At 37.0% G+C, this 18,457-nt stretch overlaps 1 protein-coding gene across 1 annotated transcript in view; it reads left to right on the forward strand.

The window, feature by feature from the left end:
• The window catches only part of VEGFC (vascular endothelial growth factor C), a 70,110-nt gene that overhangs the window by 47,083 nt on the left and 4,570 nt on the right, over positions 1 to 18,457 (forward strand). The window contains exons 2-6 of the mRNA XM_040064663.2: positions 5,895 to 6,108; positions 8,061 to 8,251; positions 15,011 to 15,162; positions 17,327 to 17,436; positions 17,672 to 18,002. Coding sequence (XP_039920597.1) covers positions 5,895 to 6,108; positions 8,061 to 8,251; positions 15,011 to 15,162; positions 17,327 to 17,436; positions 17,672 to 18,002 — 998 coding nt within the window. The remainder of the gene's footprint in view (positions 1 to 5,894; positions 6,109 to 8,060; positions 8,252 to 15,010; positions 15,163 to 17,326; positions 17,437 to 17,671; positions 18,003 to 18,457) is intronic.

Here is an 18,457-nt window from a genome sequence, read left to right on the forward strand (position 1 = left end):
ACTGATTCTAATCTCTGCTGTTGTCATGATGTTTTGATTTAGTTCACATTAACTGCAGTGGTCTTTCTACTTATTTGAAGTGATGTGAAATAAAATTTATGTTCACTGTTACTGTTTGGCTTCTGTAAGGCACTGTTTTGTTACTTTATTGAATGGTAGTTTAAAAGTTTGCAACTCCAGTCATCCGAGTTTGCTGGTGACAAATGGGTGCATGGGAGATCGAAATCAGTCAGGGCTTTTCTAGTAAGACCATATAAATGGGCATAAAATTTGAATTTAATTCTGAACTATAGCTGCAATTCTTTATTAGATTTTTTTCTTTTACTGGCATCAACTTCTGAAAAAAACTAGCACTGAAATATATGAAAATTGCAATAAATTATTATGCAAGTGAAGTGTTTATAAATACTTTCTCTTGCAATATTTCCATTTGCTTACAAGCAATTTCAACATTTAGATTTAAATACCTGATTTTAATCCATTTCAGTCAATCAATAAATACAGAATATAAACCCCTCTATTTAAAGACACTTATAGACAGTATTTTCCTACTAAGAATTGTTCACAAAATCCTTGAAAATGAAATGAGCTGACAACTGTATTGGGTACATAAGTTACCATTAAAGTACATTGCACTATCAATTATGTGTCAAGCATGCTGCCAACTATTAAGTGTTCTGACCTTTGTTATTAATAATAGACGCAAATACTGGGGACATATGAAAGATAAGTAATGTAATGCATGGAAAATCTATTATACATTTGACTTCTTTAATGGGTATAGAGCCTATTTGGTATCCTGCCCTTTCCCTTGCAAGCCAAAATTTTATTAAAAGCTGGACATACCATGTAATGGAAAGCCACACTGTGAAAAACATACTTTGATAGAGCAAAATGTTCTGAAGGTAAGTAATAGCAAGAGAGTACTTGTCATCAGCTTTACACCTTTATTTATTTGTGTTTGTCATTTCCCGTGTTCCTCATGAAAAATGTGAAATTAATGTAATGGAGAAGTGCATCTTTATTGTATTTTCCATTCATACTTGTATTTTTAAGTTGTTATTTTGCTTAATATCACCTATCATCTTGTAGAATTTGGCTAGTCAAAGATTAGTCAGAATCTTTCTCCAGATTATGCCTTCTAGCATTTTTTTTTTTCATGCAGGATAACACTGATAATAGGTAAAAATGACAAAAAATAGTGGAATGGTCAGCCAGAGGATTGAGTTAAACACTTATGAAGGGAGTGGTGCTGGTTAAAAAAAAAATAAAAGTTCAAACCCCAATCCCTTAAATGAGTTAAAAATGCCAAGAATATAGAAAGTATGGGATAGAGAAAACTCTTTACTGCGCAATCACTCTTGGCACTATTTCCTGCTTCCTTCTTAATGTAAAACATAGATCCCAGGATGCATTACCAGTAAAACATTAAGCAGTTGGTTCACGATTTCATCAGGAGTGCTCTGTAATTATATGAAAATCAACTGTCTGTTGAAATTTATCAAAAAGCTGTCTTCAGTCTTAAAAGTCATAGATTTCCTCTTATTACAACCTTTTCTAATGTTCTATTACTTGGGGTTTTTTTTTCTTCCTTTGAACTTAACATTTGGGAATTGCTAGCCTGGTGACAGTAATTGCAGCTACAAGCCATATTTCTTTCTGAACTTCACTAATCTGCACTTGCATAAGAAAAATGAAAAATGAGAGCTCCTCTGATCTCTAGTACATTTTTGTTGATGTTACTTTGTGTTGTCATATGTTCTAAATATGTGTTTAAGTCTCAAAATTTTTTTTGCAATAGAAATCCAGCGTCCTACACTACAAGCCAGTGCATAGTAAGGAAAGAGCAAAGAATAAAAGATATGGACCAAGAACAGTATATTTTTGTGAAATTACCAAAATTTGCACAAAATCAAAAACGTTGCCAGGCTACTATTATATTTATAGAAGCAGATTCATTCTTCCCTTAAAAATTAGGAAACTCTTTCTAAAGAGCCCTAATGATCTGATGCTTATCCTATATGCAGGACACACTCTTGTAATGATCCAGAACTTAAGATTTCATGTGATGTTCATGTCAACAAGATGTTTGGCTGTTTTACAAAATTAAATCTTAAGTTCCTTAAACAAATGTTCCTCTAAACAGCTTTTCACAGATGAGATTAATTTGCTGCAGTTAAAAAATATGTAGACGTACATGAGGAGATCATTGATCTGTAACTCAAGCACTGTAAGCATATATTTATAATATATGTAACGCAATTTGTTGTTGTTGTTGTTGTTCCCTAACTCTGGGTACTAGGTGTAGTGTATTTAGTACAGATATATGAATTTCCTTCTCCTTTCCTTTCAAAATTGGAAGAGGGGAGAGAACAAAAGTTGTCTAGTGATCAAATTGTTTTCCCACAGTGTAAATTTGAATTAAAGCCATCTTTACAAGCAAATGGCTTTATTAAGCTGAGCAGAAAATATTTCAGAGGCCATAATGATGTTTTTTTCTTTTAAGTAATTTTATATATCTGCTCCAGAAATTGTTTTCATTTTGTTTGTATTAAGTAAGTACTCATAGAATCATAGAATAAGCTGAGTTGGAAGAGACCCATCAGGATCATTGAAGTCCAGCTCCTGGCTCCATAAACAGCAGCCCCAAGAGTCACGCCATGTGCCTGAGAGCATTGTCCAAATACTCCTAGAACTCAGTCTTAGTGCTGTGACCACTTCCCTGGGGAGCCTGTTCTAGTGCCCTACCACCCTCTGGGTGAAGAACCTTTTCCTGAGATCCAAACTAAACCTCCCCCCACTTAGCTTCATGCCATTTCCTCAAATACTGTACTGGTCTTTGATGAGATCAATATCTGCCCCTCTGCTTCCCTTTGTGAGGATGTTGAAGACCACAGTGAGATCTCCCCTCAGTCTCCTTTAGACTGAACAAACCAAGTGCTCTCAGTCACTTCAGACCCTTCATCAACTTTGAGGCCCTCCTTTGGACACTCCCTAATAGCCTGTTTGTTTTGGTTTTTATATTGAGGCACCCAGCGCCGCCCCCAGCACTCAAGGTGGAGCCGGCCAGCTCAGAGCAGAGCGGGACAATCCCCTCCCCTTTCCTAGCTGTGATGCTGTGCCTGATGACCCCAGGACAGGGCTGGCCCTCCTGGCTGCCAGGGCACTGTTGACTCATGTTCAGCTTACCATTGCACTGCTCTCCAGCCTCTCTGTCCCTAAGATAATACACACAGCTGGGGCTGCCTTGTCTAAGGTTGTAGGCATGTGGCACTATGGCCCATGGGATGTCCAGGGTAAAACATTGCTTTATTACATTTGATGCAATGCTTAATTAAAGCCATTAATTTCTTCACATTTTAAGTTTTAGTCGTACATATTTAATACGTGTATAAAAAATTTTGTGTCCAGCTGAAATGACATGACTTGATTGCCTGATGAAAGAGGAATTGATCAGCATGCATTATTTTCAAAACTTTCACTTTGCTTCTCCATGCCTGACTTCTTATCAACAAAGTGATACTGAGTTTCATTACTAATTTTCCTGATGCTCTAGGCCTGTACTTTGAATATCTGCGGCAGCTATAGCCAATGTTCTGTCTACTGTGAGCTGTACAGGCTTTTAAGGATTCATCAGAAGTGCAAAGCTTTGGTTGAATTCTCTTTCCATGTTACCCCCATAATCTGCTAGAACTTCCTAGGGTCAGCTACTGGATGGCTAACCACAGGTTTCGTTCCTGTGCCTTTTACATAATAGACTGGCTTCCAGCCTTGTGACAGGATCTACTCGCTGTGCCATGCGTATTCCCATCACGTGGCAGACATGCATCTGCGACGCTGGCATTGTGCCGGTGCAGCAACTTGCTTCCCATTACTCAAGGGCCGTGTGCTGCAGCACCCTCAGGAAACAGTTTGGCAGGAGCGAGGTTGCACAAATCTCGCACTTCTCACCTCTCAGGAGGTGCAAGCAGCGAGTAGCCTAATTAGTTGTTTGTTAAGCTTGGATTTTTGTCTGTGACCCACTGATTGAGAGCCTGAGTGGCATCCTGCAAGGAGAGCAGGGGTGATGACGAGTAAAATTCTCAGTGTTACCATTAAATTTGGAGGCAAATCTCTCAGAAACTTCTTGATGCGTGGCTTGGGTCAGGGATGGCTCTTCCTGTGGTGGCAAGGGAAAGAGATGAAGACCTTGCATGGACACATTTCCAAGACAATAGCTTGAATGTTGAAACCTTCCAGGACAGTCGTCTGCAAGGACACTGTGGTTAGCGAGGCTTCGGTGAAAATATTTTTTTGACTTCATAATGCTTTGTCAAAACAAATTTAAAGTTGGTATTAGAATATTAGAATCACAGAATGGCCTGAGTTGGAAGGAACCTTAAAGATCATCCAGCTCCAGGTCCCCTGCCTTGGACAGGTACATCTTTCACTACACCAGGTGGCTCTGAGCTACATCCAGCCTGCTCTTGAACAATTCCGGGGGTTGGACATGCACAACTTCTCTGGGTGGCACTATTCCAGTGCCTCATCCCCTTCACGGTTCTGTATATAACTGTATTTACAGAAATGAGTTCTGTGAATTTGCCTTATCCTGGGGTGTTTCTGCTGTACTTGACACTGGATAAGGGAGTAGATGTAACCATAAAATGCAACCATTTTATACCCTTGTTGTTTGTGAGACAAGGAGCAGTTTTGATTCAGGTGGGCTAGTTCTGAACCTGTTTTACTCGCGTAATGTTCAAGATCATTGAACTGAAAGAGTTATTTTTTGTTAGTAGTTGAGGCTGATAAGAAACTGTAAATTTCTGTTCATGTAGTTTCGTATTTCTGCATTTAGATATGTTTTACATGCTTACAGCCTGGTGTAGAGCCTGTTTTTTGAGTAGAGCGACAGTTTTGTAGTAAGCTGTGGAGTCTCCAGCCAGCTGATGCATTTTGTACAAGGTGTACTTCTATATTTTGTGTCTCATACTGCCATCTAAGGGCCATGCAGGCTGAGAAGGTGGCTAAAGGTTCTTCAATACTCTTCTTTCTCCATACTGCCCTAACCTTTGGGAAGTCAGCAATTAATGGATGAGAAAGGTGGGCAGAGGATAAACACCAGTCTTTTGATGCAGTATGTTTCATCTAAGAGAAACAGAGGAATCTTCCTGATAAACGATAAACTGGAATCTCAGTAAATCTCACTTGTTTAGAAAACTGCAGTTGCGATGAGTTTGTATAAAGGCCAGAGAATAAGAAAGCAAGATTACGGAGTTTGAGGCTACGCCTGAAACAGCAAGGGAGCGTGAGGTTTAGATTCTTCAAGGTACCAAAGTCCTCGTGTCCTGCTGATTTGGGGATTAGTGCTTTATCATAGAATTTGCTTATTAAGATTTTCCCTAGAAAGGTGCTAAATAGCATAAATTAGTTTCTTAGTTTGGTGGTTTGTTTGTTTGTTTGTTTGTTTACCTGTTTTTGCATTTCTGGGTTTTTTGATTTTCTGGAACTAAGGGAAAATGGGAAAAACTTGGTGTTACTTTAGGGGTATATGATATTAGATAATATGAACATAATTTAAATATTTTGGGGATTAAGCATTCAAAAAATCCCCTATCTTTCCAGGATAAAAATAAATACTTTTTTTTTAATAATCTGCAAACTGTTTGCATAGGTCTAATTCTATAGCTCCATTCTCACAGAGATCTTTTGAACTGCAAGGCTAATAAAGAAATGTTGGAAGAAGCAAAGCATTTCATTATTTGTTAATATAGTAATGTTGGCATTGACTGACAGAAGCAGTTTTTATTATGAGAATCCCTTTATTTTACGATGTTTGAGTTGCATTTCAGACCAGTTTCCAGCAAACCTTCTGTGTTAGAGAAGGTAATTAATCTTGCACGTTACTTTGGCAGGCTCATGGAAGCAGAGACCTGGAAGAGCAGTTGCGGTCTGTGTCCAGTGTGGATGAACTCATGACAGTACTCTACCCAGAATACTGGAAAATGTTCAAATGTCAGTTGAGGAGAGGAGGTTGGCAACACAACAGGGAACACTCCAGCTTTGACACAAGATCAGATGATTCCCTGAAATTTGCCGCAGCACACTATAATGCAGAGATCCTGAAAAGTAAGTACAGGACACAATCCATGTTCCAACACACAATGAATGAAAATCTGAAGGTTTTTTAATTGCGTAAAAATATTCTAAAAGCTAAGCATTGTCAGTAAACCAATCTTAGCAGTCTGATAGGATGTCTTGTCTATGATATAACATCTTTGATAGTCAGCCTTTCATAATGAAACAAATCACTCTGCAGACATATTTTAGGTATGTCCATTGTAAGAAAGTGCTTCCTCAGCTCAGTACAGAAAGTGAAGTGTTTGTCTTCATGTATAAGGAATCCTACTTTATAGAGGCTGTAACAATTTTGCAGAAAACAAAGAGGATGCTAATATTTGGATTCATTTAACTATTTCTCTACATTTTCTGCAATTGCATCACAGCTGGTAATGCTTTCTTCTCTTATGCATTATGGTTTTGGAACACCAAATATTCCACTTGTAACTTTTTCATATTACAAGAGGAATGAGGTTTCAATGAGGTTGTGCTAAAACAAGCAAAACAGTTTTCAAACCAATGTGTTTGAATACCTTTCAGTGTTTCAGATAGCTTGGATGAAAATAACTTACAGTTTAAGCAAGTGCTTGTAGGTAGAGAAATGCAGGCTTTATAGCAGCAGGTGTATTTTTTCACATGATATTGGAAATCATGTACCTTAATGGAGAGTACACATAAGGCAAAATTTCTATTTTTTGTTGAACAGCTTACCAAAACCTACTGCCGAAAGGGAATAAAGGACCTGTGCAGCTGCAAGTCTCGGGGCTGTTTAGTGCAAGATTATATTTAGTAAAATGCTGTATAACATGATACAAAGTCTTTGCCCAAATTTCTGTGGGTAATCTGGGCACAAAAATCATCCATCAGATTGAATCACATTCTGTACATAATTGCTAAATAATAAGCTTTTGCTTTAAATTATGCCCTTCTAGTTAACAAACTAAACATGTATTTAAATTAATTTCACATTAAGAATATAAATTTTAACATTTCTAATATATCCAAGTGAAGTACTGTGTGGGGCTGGTTAAAATTACATTGCAGAAGTGAGCAGTGCTGGAGTGCAGACTTTACTCAAGGTGAGACTTGCCCCAGGTCACGTGCAGCTTTAGCTGCTGGCCAACAGTTTGAGGGAGGTGATTCTGCCCCTCTCTGCTCTAGTGAGATGCCATCAGCAGTGCTGTGTCCACAGTGTCCAGCTCAGGGGCCCCCAACACAAGAAGGATGTGGGTCTGTTGGAGCAGGTCCAGAAGAGGGCTGTGAGGATGTTCAGAGGGCTGGAGCACCTCTCCTACAAAGATGGGCTGAGAGAGTTGGGGCTGCTCAGCCTGGAGAAGAGAAAACTCCCGGGAGTTCTTCTAGCAGACTTCCAGAACCTAAAGGGGGTCTATGGGAAAGATGAGAGGTTTTAGCAGGTCCTGTTGTGATAGGACAAGGGTAATAATTTTAAACTAAAGAAAGTAGATTCACACTAGATAAAGGGGGAAAAAATTTACTATAGGGATGGTGATTTACTGAACAAGTTGCCCCGTGAGGTGGTAGATGCCCCATTCCTGGAAACATTCAAGGCCATTCAAGTTTGGATGGGGCTCTGAGCAACCTCATCTGCTTGAAGATGTCCTTGCTCATTACGAGGGGGTTGGACTAGGTGACAGGTGACCTCTAAAGGTCCTTTCCAACACAAACCAGGCTATGATTCTATGCTTTAAGGTCTCCTCTGCCTGTTAGGTTCCCTTTTAGCTCCACTGTGACTTTTCATCTGCTCCATTATAATATGTCAGGTCCCGATGAAGAAGAAAAATCAGCTAGAAGGTAACAGTGTGTTTCCCTGGCTGAATGGTGTGACTCTAGAAATTCATATTCTGGTTTTGAAGTTTAAAAACTAATCCTAATTTACGTCAGGATAGTTTTGATTTTAAACAGTTACTTTATAACATGTGAAATTCCCTGTAACTTGGCAGGTATTGATACTGAATGGAGAAAAACTCAGTGCATGCCACGTGAAGTGTGTGTGGATGTGGGAAAAGAGTTTGGAGCAACTACAAACACCTTCTTTAAACCCCCATGTGTATCCATCTACAGATGTGGAGGTTGCTGCAATAGTGAAGGACTTCAGTGTATGAATATCAGCACAAATTACATCAGCAAGACAGTAAGTTCTCACTCTTTTATTCCAGTTCATGTATTCCTTGCAAATACAGCCCTTTAGGAAGGGTTTTTTACTATGTTAAGACATGTTAGCATTATGTACCTATTTGTTTTGTTGTAATGCATCTTCTTCCAGGTGTATGCACAGTAAGTAAGAAAGAACTTTTCTTCTTAAAGTTTGGGGTTAGTGATCAGATAGGAGTGTGCAGAGACCATGCACGGAGCCTGTGAGGTGCCTTTAAAACAGCATATACTACATTATTCTAAGTAGATACAGGAATTATCAAAATTATCTTTCAACATTTCCCTCAAAAATCAAGAAAAATAATCATACTTAAAAGCATTTCCTAGGGTATTTTCCTGGTATTATAGTACTTGTTAGGGTTTTTGTTGTTGTGGGCTTTTTCACTTTTTAGTGTAAATCTTGCTTCCTTTTTCGAGAGGATTCATCTAGCTGAAGATGCAGGACATATATATAATGAAGAACAAAAACTGTATAGCCAGTTATAAAATTTAAGCCATTAGAAATGTCACTCTTTTATCATAAAACTTCTGAGTGCTCTGAGCCTTTTTTGGGGGAAATTAGGAAAAGGGAATGTAAAGAAAACAGCAAAACCCACTAATTTTGTAGAGTGCATTTTCTTCCCTTATTCCTCACCCAATATGTCTGTCTGAAATGGTATATCCTTCCAAGAATTTTCAATCCTAAATTTAGGCTATTGGTAGACAGCCACACAGGACAGGAGTAATGTAGCTCAAATAGCTTAAATTAGGACAACTACCACAATGACTTTGTTCAAGCCTTACTGTTTCTCTCATTATTAGGAGAAACTATTGTCTCAATTCCACTTGCTTGAAAAATGCAAATATAACTTTCAATTTAAAACCCAAGGAATGAGACTTTTTTTTTTTTTTTAATGTATTGGTAAAGTTTAGCTTACCAAAATAAAGGATTATTTTATCACAGAGAGAGCTGTTCCACATAACGATATAAACTAGATTTCCTAGTTTTTGGGCAGTATGTCAGTTGGGCTAAATCATGTTTCTCTCCGTCTTACTGTTCACATCGATCGAGTGAAGTAGTTTTTTACCCAGTAGAAAATGTTTAGCACTAAGTTTCCTTTTGAAATTCTTGATGTTATTGATGATTATATGACACAGTAGTAGTTAAAGATTTGAAAAGGAAAATCTTAAAGGTCTTACTTGAAAGAAGAAGCAATAACACTATTTTGTTTTCTTATTTTATCTGTAAAAGCAAGCAATTGTATCTATGAGTTTTCTGTCTTGCTTCTGATTTCCAGTTTTATCTGATCCTTGATGGAATGCAGTTTTCAAAAAACCCTTAATAGACCTATAGCTATATCTCTTCTTCTGTCACCACCTCAATTTTTTTAAAATTATATGACCACAGTTTACCCCAAATCAGATGAGAATTAGGAAGAAAAAAACTACTGGATTCAAGATCTTATGTGGAATTCGGGTGCCCTACATGTCTATTTTTACCGCAGTTCCTCTCCTTTCCTGAAAGAGATAAGAACAAATAGTTTTCTCGTAATTAACCATTTTTTAGCTTTATTTTTGGTGCATAAACTCTGTAAGATAACTTCATACTCTTCATCCTGCAGAGAAAGTGCTTAATGGGAAATTAATTTTTCAGCTGGAGTTCTTACTGTGAGGGCAATCTTTAGCATTCCAGACATTAAAACATAAAGAAAGATTATATCAGCTTTCATCAAAATTAATTAAAAATGAAAGAACTAAGTACAGAAATTATTTTTATAGGGGGCAAATCATTGATTTCCAGGAGAATGGACCAGGTCAGATGTTCCCAGATTGCCTTGTGGAACACAGTGGTGGTCCAGAGCAAGGTCAATAGCTTTCTAGTTCAGGCTGTGTTCCTCCTTTCTAACTACTTAACTTTATTGAGAGAAAAGTAGAAAACTATTCTGCTTTGGTTTTAATACCATTTTTTCCCAAAACCTGTTTCTGTAGTTGCTAGGGGATTTTGCAACCAGGATTGAGATATGAGACAACTTCTTAATTAAGATACAGTACAAGATCTATGACAATATTTGAAGACTCCCTAGGCTAATTCAAAAACCGCAGTAGATCCTCTCTTGACTGTGGTAGCCCAGTTTGTAAGTGGTGGCTTGGCTAGTAAGGATCTGTGGAAATATGACTGGTTGGGTTTTCATTTTGTGGTGTGGCTGTTTGGGTTTTTTCTCTGATTTGTTATCAAACAGCCGTTCTCTGTTTCCATGTCACAAATATTTCAGCAGTGGTTGCAAACATTGTGGAACTACCTGGTGCAGCTGTAGCCTGTCCCTCAGCAGCACTTTTTTATGTCCCACCTAGACGCACTTACAGGTTGAAGGGAAGCAGAGAGCAGATGTCAAAGAGCTGTTTCGTCCCATTCTCCCTCTTGGCTGTCAGGAAGGACATTTTTTCAGCTTCTTTTAGATCACTTGTTGTAAACGTCCTAAATCATCTTGTTACATGGTTACAGTTATAGTCCCTCAAAGGAAAACATCTATCCAAGCAGATATAAATTAGATTTGGAGGAGATTTTGTCACAGGAAACAAGTTAACATCTTGAAATTGCTTGCCCAATTTGGTTTGTACATGGTGCTCTTTTTCACAATTCAGAGATATGCCGCAAGAATATTCAGTTGTTTTCAACATTACCATTTCTACCTTTTCCTTTGCATTTTTCTGTTAGACTAATTATTGCAGTGATAATGTAGGTACTTTTAATAGTGGGAGGTATATAAGCTCCAAATGTTTTTTGTTAATATTTATGGGAAAAGAAAGGGACTAAAATAGAAAAATATAGAATAAGGAACCCAAGCATATTAAATAAATATGAATTTATTATATCAAACCTGTTGTTACATCCTACATAAGCCGTGAAATAGTTTTTCAAGAAAGTTCAACAGTAAAATAATGATGATGTGCCATTTCTCAAATAGTTTATTTTCGTTCTTTTCAATATGGAGATGTTTAGTTTTGAAAATAGACTTATGTCCTTAGTTTAAAAATCTCTCTAGACACACTGTACTGTGTTACACTGGTTATATTTGGCTGGCCTCACTGACACTTTAGAAAGTGCAAAGATCACAAGTGATGGAAACTTAGACTCAATCAGTTTTAGGGAAACTTGCCAAAATAAACCACGGGCCATCAGAAGAACGTGGGGTAGTTAATCTAAATCTTAGGAAAAAAACATACATAAATCCTGTATTTGAAAATACCTAGAATGATGGCCTTCCCACATAATAATGGTTTTAATATGTTTCAGAAGTCAGCGAGCATAATAATTTTACGTGTGCTGATACAATGGATATTGCCACGTATGATGTTAGTGCTGAATAGATTAATTTAGTCACTGAAGCAAAGAAACACTTTGTACAAAAAGCCTCAGTTTTTCTGTTAAGTACGCTATGAAACCCTTCTAGTGTAAAGAAGAAGCCATCAGGGCCATGGTTCAAAATTACATGCCTTTCGGGGCTTTGAGTAACGTGGTCTAGTGGAAGGTGTCCCTGCCCATGGCTGAGGCGCTCTGATTAGATGATCTCTAAGGTCCTTTCCAAACCAATCCATTCTATGATTCTAAGGATCAGTGAGAAGGAATATATGCAAAATAGCTTTTTCAAGAGTTCCTTTAGCACTTTTTGTCAACACATTCAGAGATTCCCATCTTCTGTTAGATTTTTTTTTTTTCCCTACATTTAGAATAATATGAAGTTCTAGGTTGTGGACAGTACTTGGAAGAGAAACCCTAGAAATAGTGCAAAAGAGTGGAAGACCTGCCATCTGGATTTCTGTGATAAAACAGCCTTAGACTGGCTGAATTGCAGGTGTTGAATTCTTATTAAATGCATAAATTATTCATGGCTTTCAATTGTTCTTCAATTACACAGAGCTTCTGTTATTATATGCTGTACTCTGAGATTAACAATGTGTTACCGATTTATGTTTAGAGTTAGCAGCTTCTCAAAAAGGAAGATAGAGCTTTGTGATTATGTGTGGGGAGTGGGGGGGGGATTGGGTTTTTTCTTGTTATATATATTACTGTTTAGTTATACAATCGCTTATTGCTTCTGTTGTTGCTTTCCACTGGTTTCCTCACAATACAGTATTGGTGGCAAAAAGGTACAGGACAGCATGGGCAAGTTGAGGCTATTTTTTTCTTTTATTTGCCTCTGACTGGAGCAATAGGCATAAATTGCTGATTTATTTATTATAACTACTAACATTTTTCAGAGCAATAAAAGCTCTCCACTTTTTGAAGACTTCTCTAATCCCTACTGCTATCAGATCCTATGTTCTTCTGGGACTCATTCATTCATTGTAGTCTTTGCTACTAAATACCTGTCTTTAGGCATTGGTACCTGCAGGAAATGGCTTCTCCCTTTAGAGTGAATTAGGCTGTTTTTTATTTTAGTTTAAAGTTGGAAAGGAAGAGAAGATTTGGGCTTCTAAGAATGCAGTAAATCTAGTCTTTTAGGGAATAAGGGATCAAACCGAAATATAAGCCATTTGGTCTCCAAGAATTACCCGTTTGGGCCACATGGGCACCAACAATAGTAGCCACAGCCAACAATGGTGCCAGAAAAAGAACTGAGAACCAGACTCATATATAGATGTTACGCGGCATTTTTCACAGAAATATCATTTTTAGGTATTGATATTTGGCTGTTAAGTGTTGCCAGACATACCCTATAGTGACAGCAGATGTTGAGCTTATTGTTCTGTTGGATGAGGAAGGAGAGCAAAAAAAAATTACGGATGTTATCAAAACCATAAAGCATTGCTTATGGTCAGGTTTTACATAATCTGAAATGTTTTATTTAGATGAAGATTCAAACATAACCTATGCATGTTGAGAGTTTATTCACTTAAATAGTTTCACTGAGTAAACAGTAGCAACTCCTGGGTGATGTAAAATATATTTCTATTAAGAGAATTTATATGAACAAACTGAAGGAAATTTGAGGAGGTCAAGGAAACTAATCTACCTTTATATTTTTTCACTGCACCACTGAAGTGTTGATGAGAATAGTTGTTTGCAATATTCATCTCCAAACTGATACCTTTCACAGCTTTGACAGAGGGATAAATGCAAATTAAGATTAATTCATATTCACCATCATTTCCATTTCTATTACCATGATTGATACATCTCAGCTGGTTTTTGTGTCAGTTTTCTATCAGTGTGATCTCCTGGAGTTGAATAGGACAGTAGTTGGGACGGGACCTCGGAATTGTAGCAGTTGTTCTGTGCTGCCATCTCCAGTGCTCTGGAGTCTGCAATGCTTTGCAGCATGGCAAATTGATCTACTGCAAGAATATGGGAAGAGCATACACTTGTTTTCCAGCTGCATTTAGGTCCATTCACAGACTCGTGCTTGTTTCATTTTCTAGGATTCATCACTTCTCTCTGTAGCAGATCTTTATTTCAGCTTCAGAAAAACAAGTTAATGCTGTCACGAGATAACAGAAAAAACAAGATTCTCCTTATGTGTGTAATATTGTAATGAAGTTCATAGTCTTTTTTCTGTCCATTGATTCATGGATATCTTCCAAGAATCAGCTTTCTAAGCAGGTGAATTTATCCTGTAATGCTGTATTTTATATTTCGAAGCATTTAAAATTACCAGTATTCTGATTAGATTTGCATGCTGCGTATATGGCATACTCTAAAGTTTCAGATTTTTAAAGAGCATTGCAAATACATCTGACCTAAAAATTAATCTTTTTATACAATCTTACCAACTGGAACTGGAATAAAAACCAGCTACCATTTTGAAAGGTAGTAAAGTCCCCAGAAGATGCAGAAATGTTCTTAAATGTATTTGGAAGAAAGACTGAACACCTAAAAGGCAGCAATGTTTCCCTTCTTAAACACTATCAAAAAACAGTTTTTAAGACTTTGACCTAGTGTATTTTTCCTAACTTTTCACGAGATTATTGAGACTTGCATTTTACAGCAAAGCCTACCTAATTTGATAAAGCTGATGTCCTGAACTGAAAACTGAAATGAGTCTCTCTGTTTTTCTGTTATCACTTGTTCAGTTTTACTACAAGGTATCACTGAAGTTGACTTTTTTCATAAGTCGACCTATAATTCCCACTAAAATTAAGATTTTGTTAGTTCACATACAGATTATTTTATCAGTAGTGGATATTTCTTAATACTTTGGAAAAAAATAATAGTTCAGTATATATTCCATCAGGATAGGCATATAACTCATGCAGATACAAATAATGAAAAATTTAAAAACGCAGTATACTGTAGTTCAAGCATTATTTATCCAGAAGTGGTTTGATCAAAGTCCACTATACTGCTATTTCCCTTAAGCTTTTGTATTTGTGCAACTGATGTATTAGGTCTTCGTTACTGTCTTCTTTATGATATTTAGCTTTTTGAAGCACCTTCCAAATGTTTCATTTTGGAATTTTTTTTAATGCTGCTAATTTGAAGTCGCCTCTAGAAAAATGAGTTCTTTGAATATTTTTCTCTTGTATATTAAATGTTGTAGTAAGCAAATTGGCACATAACAGAGTTTAACATTAAAAATCTTAGTTGTCATGCCACAGCTATCATATTAATTTTGAACATAATAATTATTTAGCAATATAATTCAATGCTGGAAGACAACAAAAAAATCTGAACTTAAATTCATGATAGGTTTTTTCTATGTCCTTACATTTATAGTTGGATCTGTAAAAGAAGTTTTTTGCTTTGCTTTGCCTTTTGTAGCTGTTTGAGATCACGGTACCTCTGTCCCACGGCCCCAAGCCCGTCACGGTCAGTTTTGCCAACCACACATCCTGCCGGTGCATGTCCAAGCTGGATGTTTACAGACAAGTCCACTCCATCATAAGACGTTCCTTGCCAGCAGCACAAACTCAGTAAGTATGAGGCTTGTCTTTCCTTTCACATTATGAGCAAGCCTATGTAATTCAGATTTAAAATACTGCTGGGAAGTTTTCACAGTTAGGATAGGCAAACTGTGCATAGCAGTAGCAGAATACATTCTGCAAGGGAGCTGCCGTTATTTTACACAAAGAGAATTTTACTAAATTAACAGCACCTTTTTACCAAGTAGATAAACTGGAGAGATATGATTTAAAACTGAAGAATAATGTGTGTGGGATTTGCTGGAAGAGCTACAATCTAATTAAGCTTAAAGAAAACATCAACAAAATAAATTTCTTTTTGAAAGAAAAGCTGAAAATGTGTTTGTAAATAATTAAGAGACAACATTTTTCTCTCAATCTGTATTTTCTGATTTTAAATGTGTTTTTAAAAAAGTCTTGTTTTTTCGGGACTCTTTAACTTACAAATCTTTTCGACATCTTCATATGCCAGAGGTACACATAAAATAGAATGAAAGGGGAAAATAAAGGGTTAATTGGCATTCCACAGGAGTAGCATATTGATTTTTTTGTGTGTGTTATTTTGAATGAAAAACGTCACAGAACAATCTGGCACCAGAAAACTGATTTTAAATTATTAAAATAGTTGAAGATATCCTTCTTTAATTTGCGTGCAAGAGTTTATTCTAGCCAGGAAACAGCTACCTGTAGTTGAGGGAGGTGAGAATACAGATACCAGACTTGGACCAGCACTCACAGGTGCTGTTTCCTTCCACAGAGGTAAGACAACATAATACTAGATCAGAATATATAAAGGTCTTCTCTACTGTTACTTACTGTCTTTAAGTTTAGAATCTATGGCTTTGTACAATGAAACAGGCAGGCAGGTTTGGGGTTTTTTTGTTGTTGTTTGGTTTGATTTGGTTGGTTTGGGTTTTCTTAACAGAATACAATAGTATGTCTGTAAATTATCCGTACTATCTCTCAAGTGGAATTGGAAGGCAGGCTAAAGGAGGGGTATGCCAAGTGAGGCAGCAAGAGTGAGATCATTAGTGGAGTGAAATCAGGAAACACCAGTCTGATAAAACATGAGGTAATGCAAGGTGATGTTAAACCACCGCAGTCTTTACAAACTGAGTGATTTACTGTGTTGAAGGGGCATGGTCTGCTTGAGTGATGATCATGGAAGAATGTCCCCGCACCTGCATTTTTGAATGTGTGAGTAATGGTGCTCAGGGGAATGAAAAGTGCATCAAGTGTGTAATATAGGTGTTGTCTTAAAAGATTAGTGGGATTTTAGAACAGAAACAATGAATAAATGACAGAGCCCGGATACATGAAGTTAGGCTTGACTTGTTCAAAGATGTAATGTCAGCTGTGGTGATAAAGAAATTGCGAGCAAGGAAAATGAGATAATACACATAAATATTCTATCAGTGATTCACCAGATAGCTCAGTTCACTCATTCTTTCAAAAGGCAACAGCAGCTGTTTGGATTTTTTGCTTTCTTTGCTACCACTACCTTGGCTGCAAACTGTAGCAGAAAAAGAGGACTAAACTAAACTTCTTTACTGTCTTTATTTCTAAAGTGAAGAGGAATCTCTGCTGAAGTCCAAATCTTTAGGTTGGAGAAGGCTGACCAGAATAAGTGACTGATGAGGAAGTGTCAGCTAATAGCACATAACTTTCACGAGAAGTGGAACGGAATCTGTTAAACAGATTTTATTTTTTTTAAGTTTTGCCTATAGCATTCATTCAGAAACTATTATCTGCAGTCTTTTGACTTCTTAAATTTGAAAAAAAAAATTGTAATTAAAAAAAACCATGGAAAATGATGCCTGTTACTAGTATATGGCGTGCAAAAAGAATTTTTATACCTTTCTATATGAGGCTTATGTTCTAGGATTATGTCTGTTTCCAAACAATATCAGCAAAGTACAAATATCAGCTTCTAGAAGGTGGAGCTAAAACTCAAAATGTGAGAAGGTTTCTTCAATGAATGGTTGAACATCTCTGTAGTGGGGAGAACTTTCAGTCACAGATTTGAAAGGAATAAAAAGTAAAATTATGTATGCACGGACACTCTTAGAAAGATATTTGCAATGGAGAGAAACTAAAGCAATCAACAGCTAAAATAGGGTTTTTTTTCTTCTTGAGTTCTTATGGTAGTATATCAACAGCCTTTTCAATTTCACAGGTGTCATGTGGCAAACAAGACCTGTCCGAAAAATCATATTTGGAATAATCAAATTTGCAGATGTTTGTCACAGCATGATTTTGGTTTCTCTTCTTACCCTGGAGATTCTGGTAAGCATTTTCCCTTAAAGCATCAAATGTCATTCTAATGACAAGAAGTTTTAGTAATTATTTGTGTCTTGTTCTGTATCAATGCTACTACTGGTTGGTGCCTTCCTTTTGACATATGCTTGTTTTTGAAACGCCGTAAAGGGGTATGGATTTGCTTCTTTTTTTCACATAAAAATAGGTGAGAGAGTAGACACAAAATTCTGGTACTAGTGCAACTTCTCTGCTGCTTTTCTAGACACATCTGAAGGATTCCATATTTGTGGACCGAACAAGGAGCTGGATGAAGAAACCTGTCAATGTGTCTGCAAAGGAGGCGTGCGGCCCTCGAGCTGTGGACCTCACAAAGAATTAGACAGATCATCGTGTCAGTGCATGTGCAAAAACAAACTTATCCCTGCTTCCTGCGGGCCCAACAAGGAATTTGATGAAGAAAAGTGCCAGTGTGTATGTAAAAAGACCTGTCCTAGACATCAGCCACTAAATCCTGCAAAATGCGTCTGTGAATGTATAGAATCTCCCAATAAATGCTTCTTGAAAGGAAAAAGGTTCCATCACCAGACATGCAGGTAAAACCACAGTTTTTTATTTCTTTTATTGTGTTCAGGGCCTAAAAATTTGGGTTGTGACATTAGCTGTCCCGTTGAGTTGCTTTGTAGTCTTAAGCCAACAGTAAGCCTGTTGTCAGTTCAGTTGTGACTTCTGTGACTTCTATAATCGCTAAAAGGAAGCTACTAGGCGTAGTAAGTATTCTAAAGCATGTTTAGTTTCTAGTACTCTTATGACTGCTTCCTGGAACTTTTCTTCCTTTTCCTTTTTTTTCCTGGTGAAAATGAACTCTTAAGTTCAAGCTCCCTGTGTCTTATAGTATATAAAATTCTACTCTGTTTTTTTTCCAAGAACTGAAAATTGCAATTCAAGTAACTCAATATCCAGATAATTCAAATATTCCTAATTAGATTTCAGTGCTTAGTTCTGGAAATAACATCTTTCATTTCCACCTCCTAAATTTTGGTATCACCTA

Source organism: Hirundo rustica, chromosome 5 (genome assembly GCF_015227805.2).
Source record: "Hirundo rustica isolate bHirRus1 chromosome 5, bHirRus1.pri.v3, whole genome shotgun sequence".
NCBI lineage: Eukaryota > Metazoa > Chordata > Aves > Passeriformes > Hirundinidae > Hirundo > Hirundo rustica.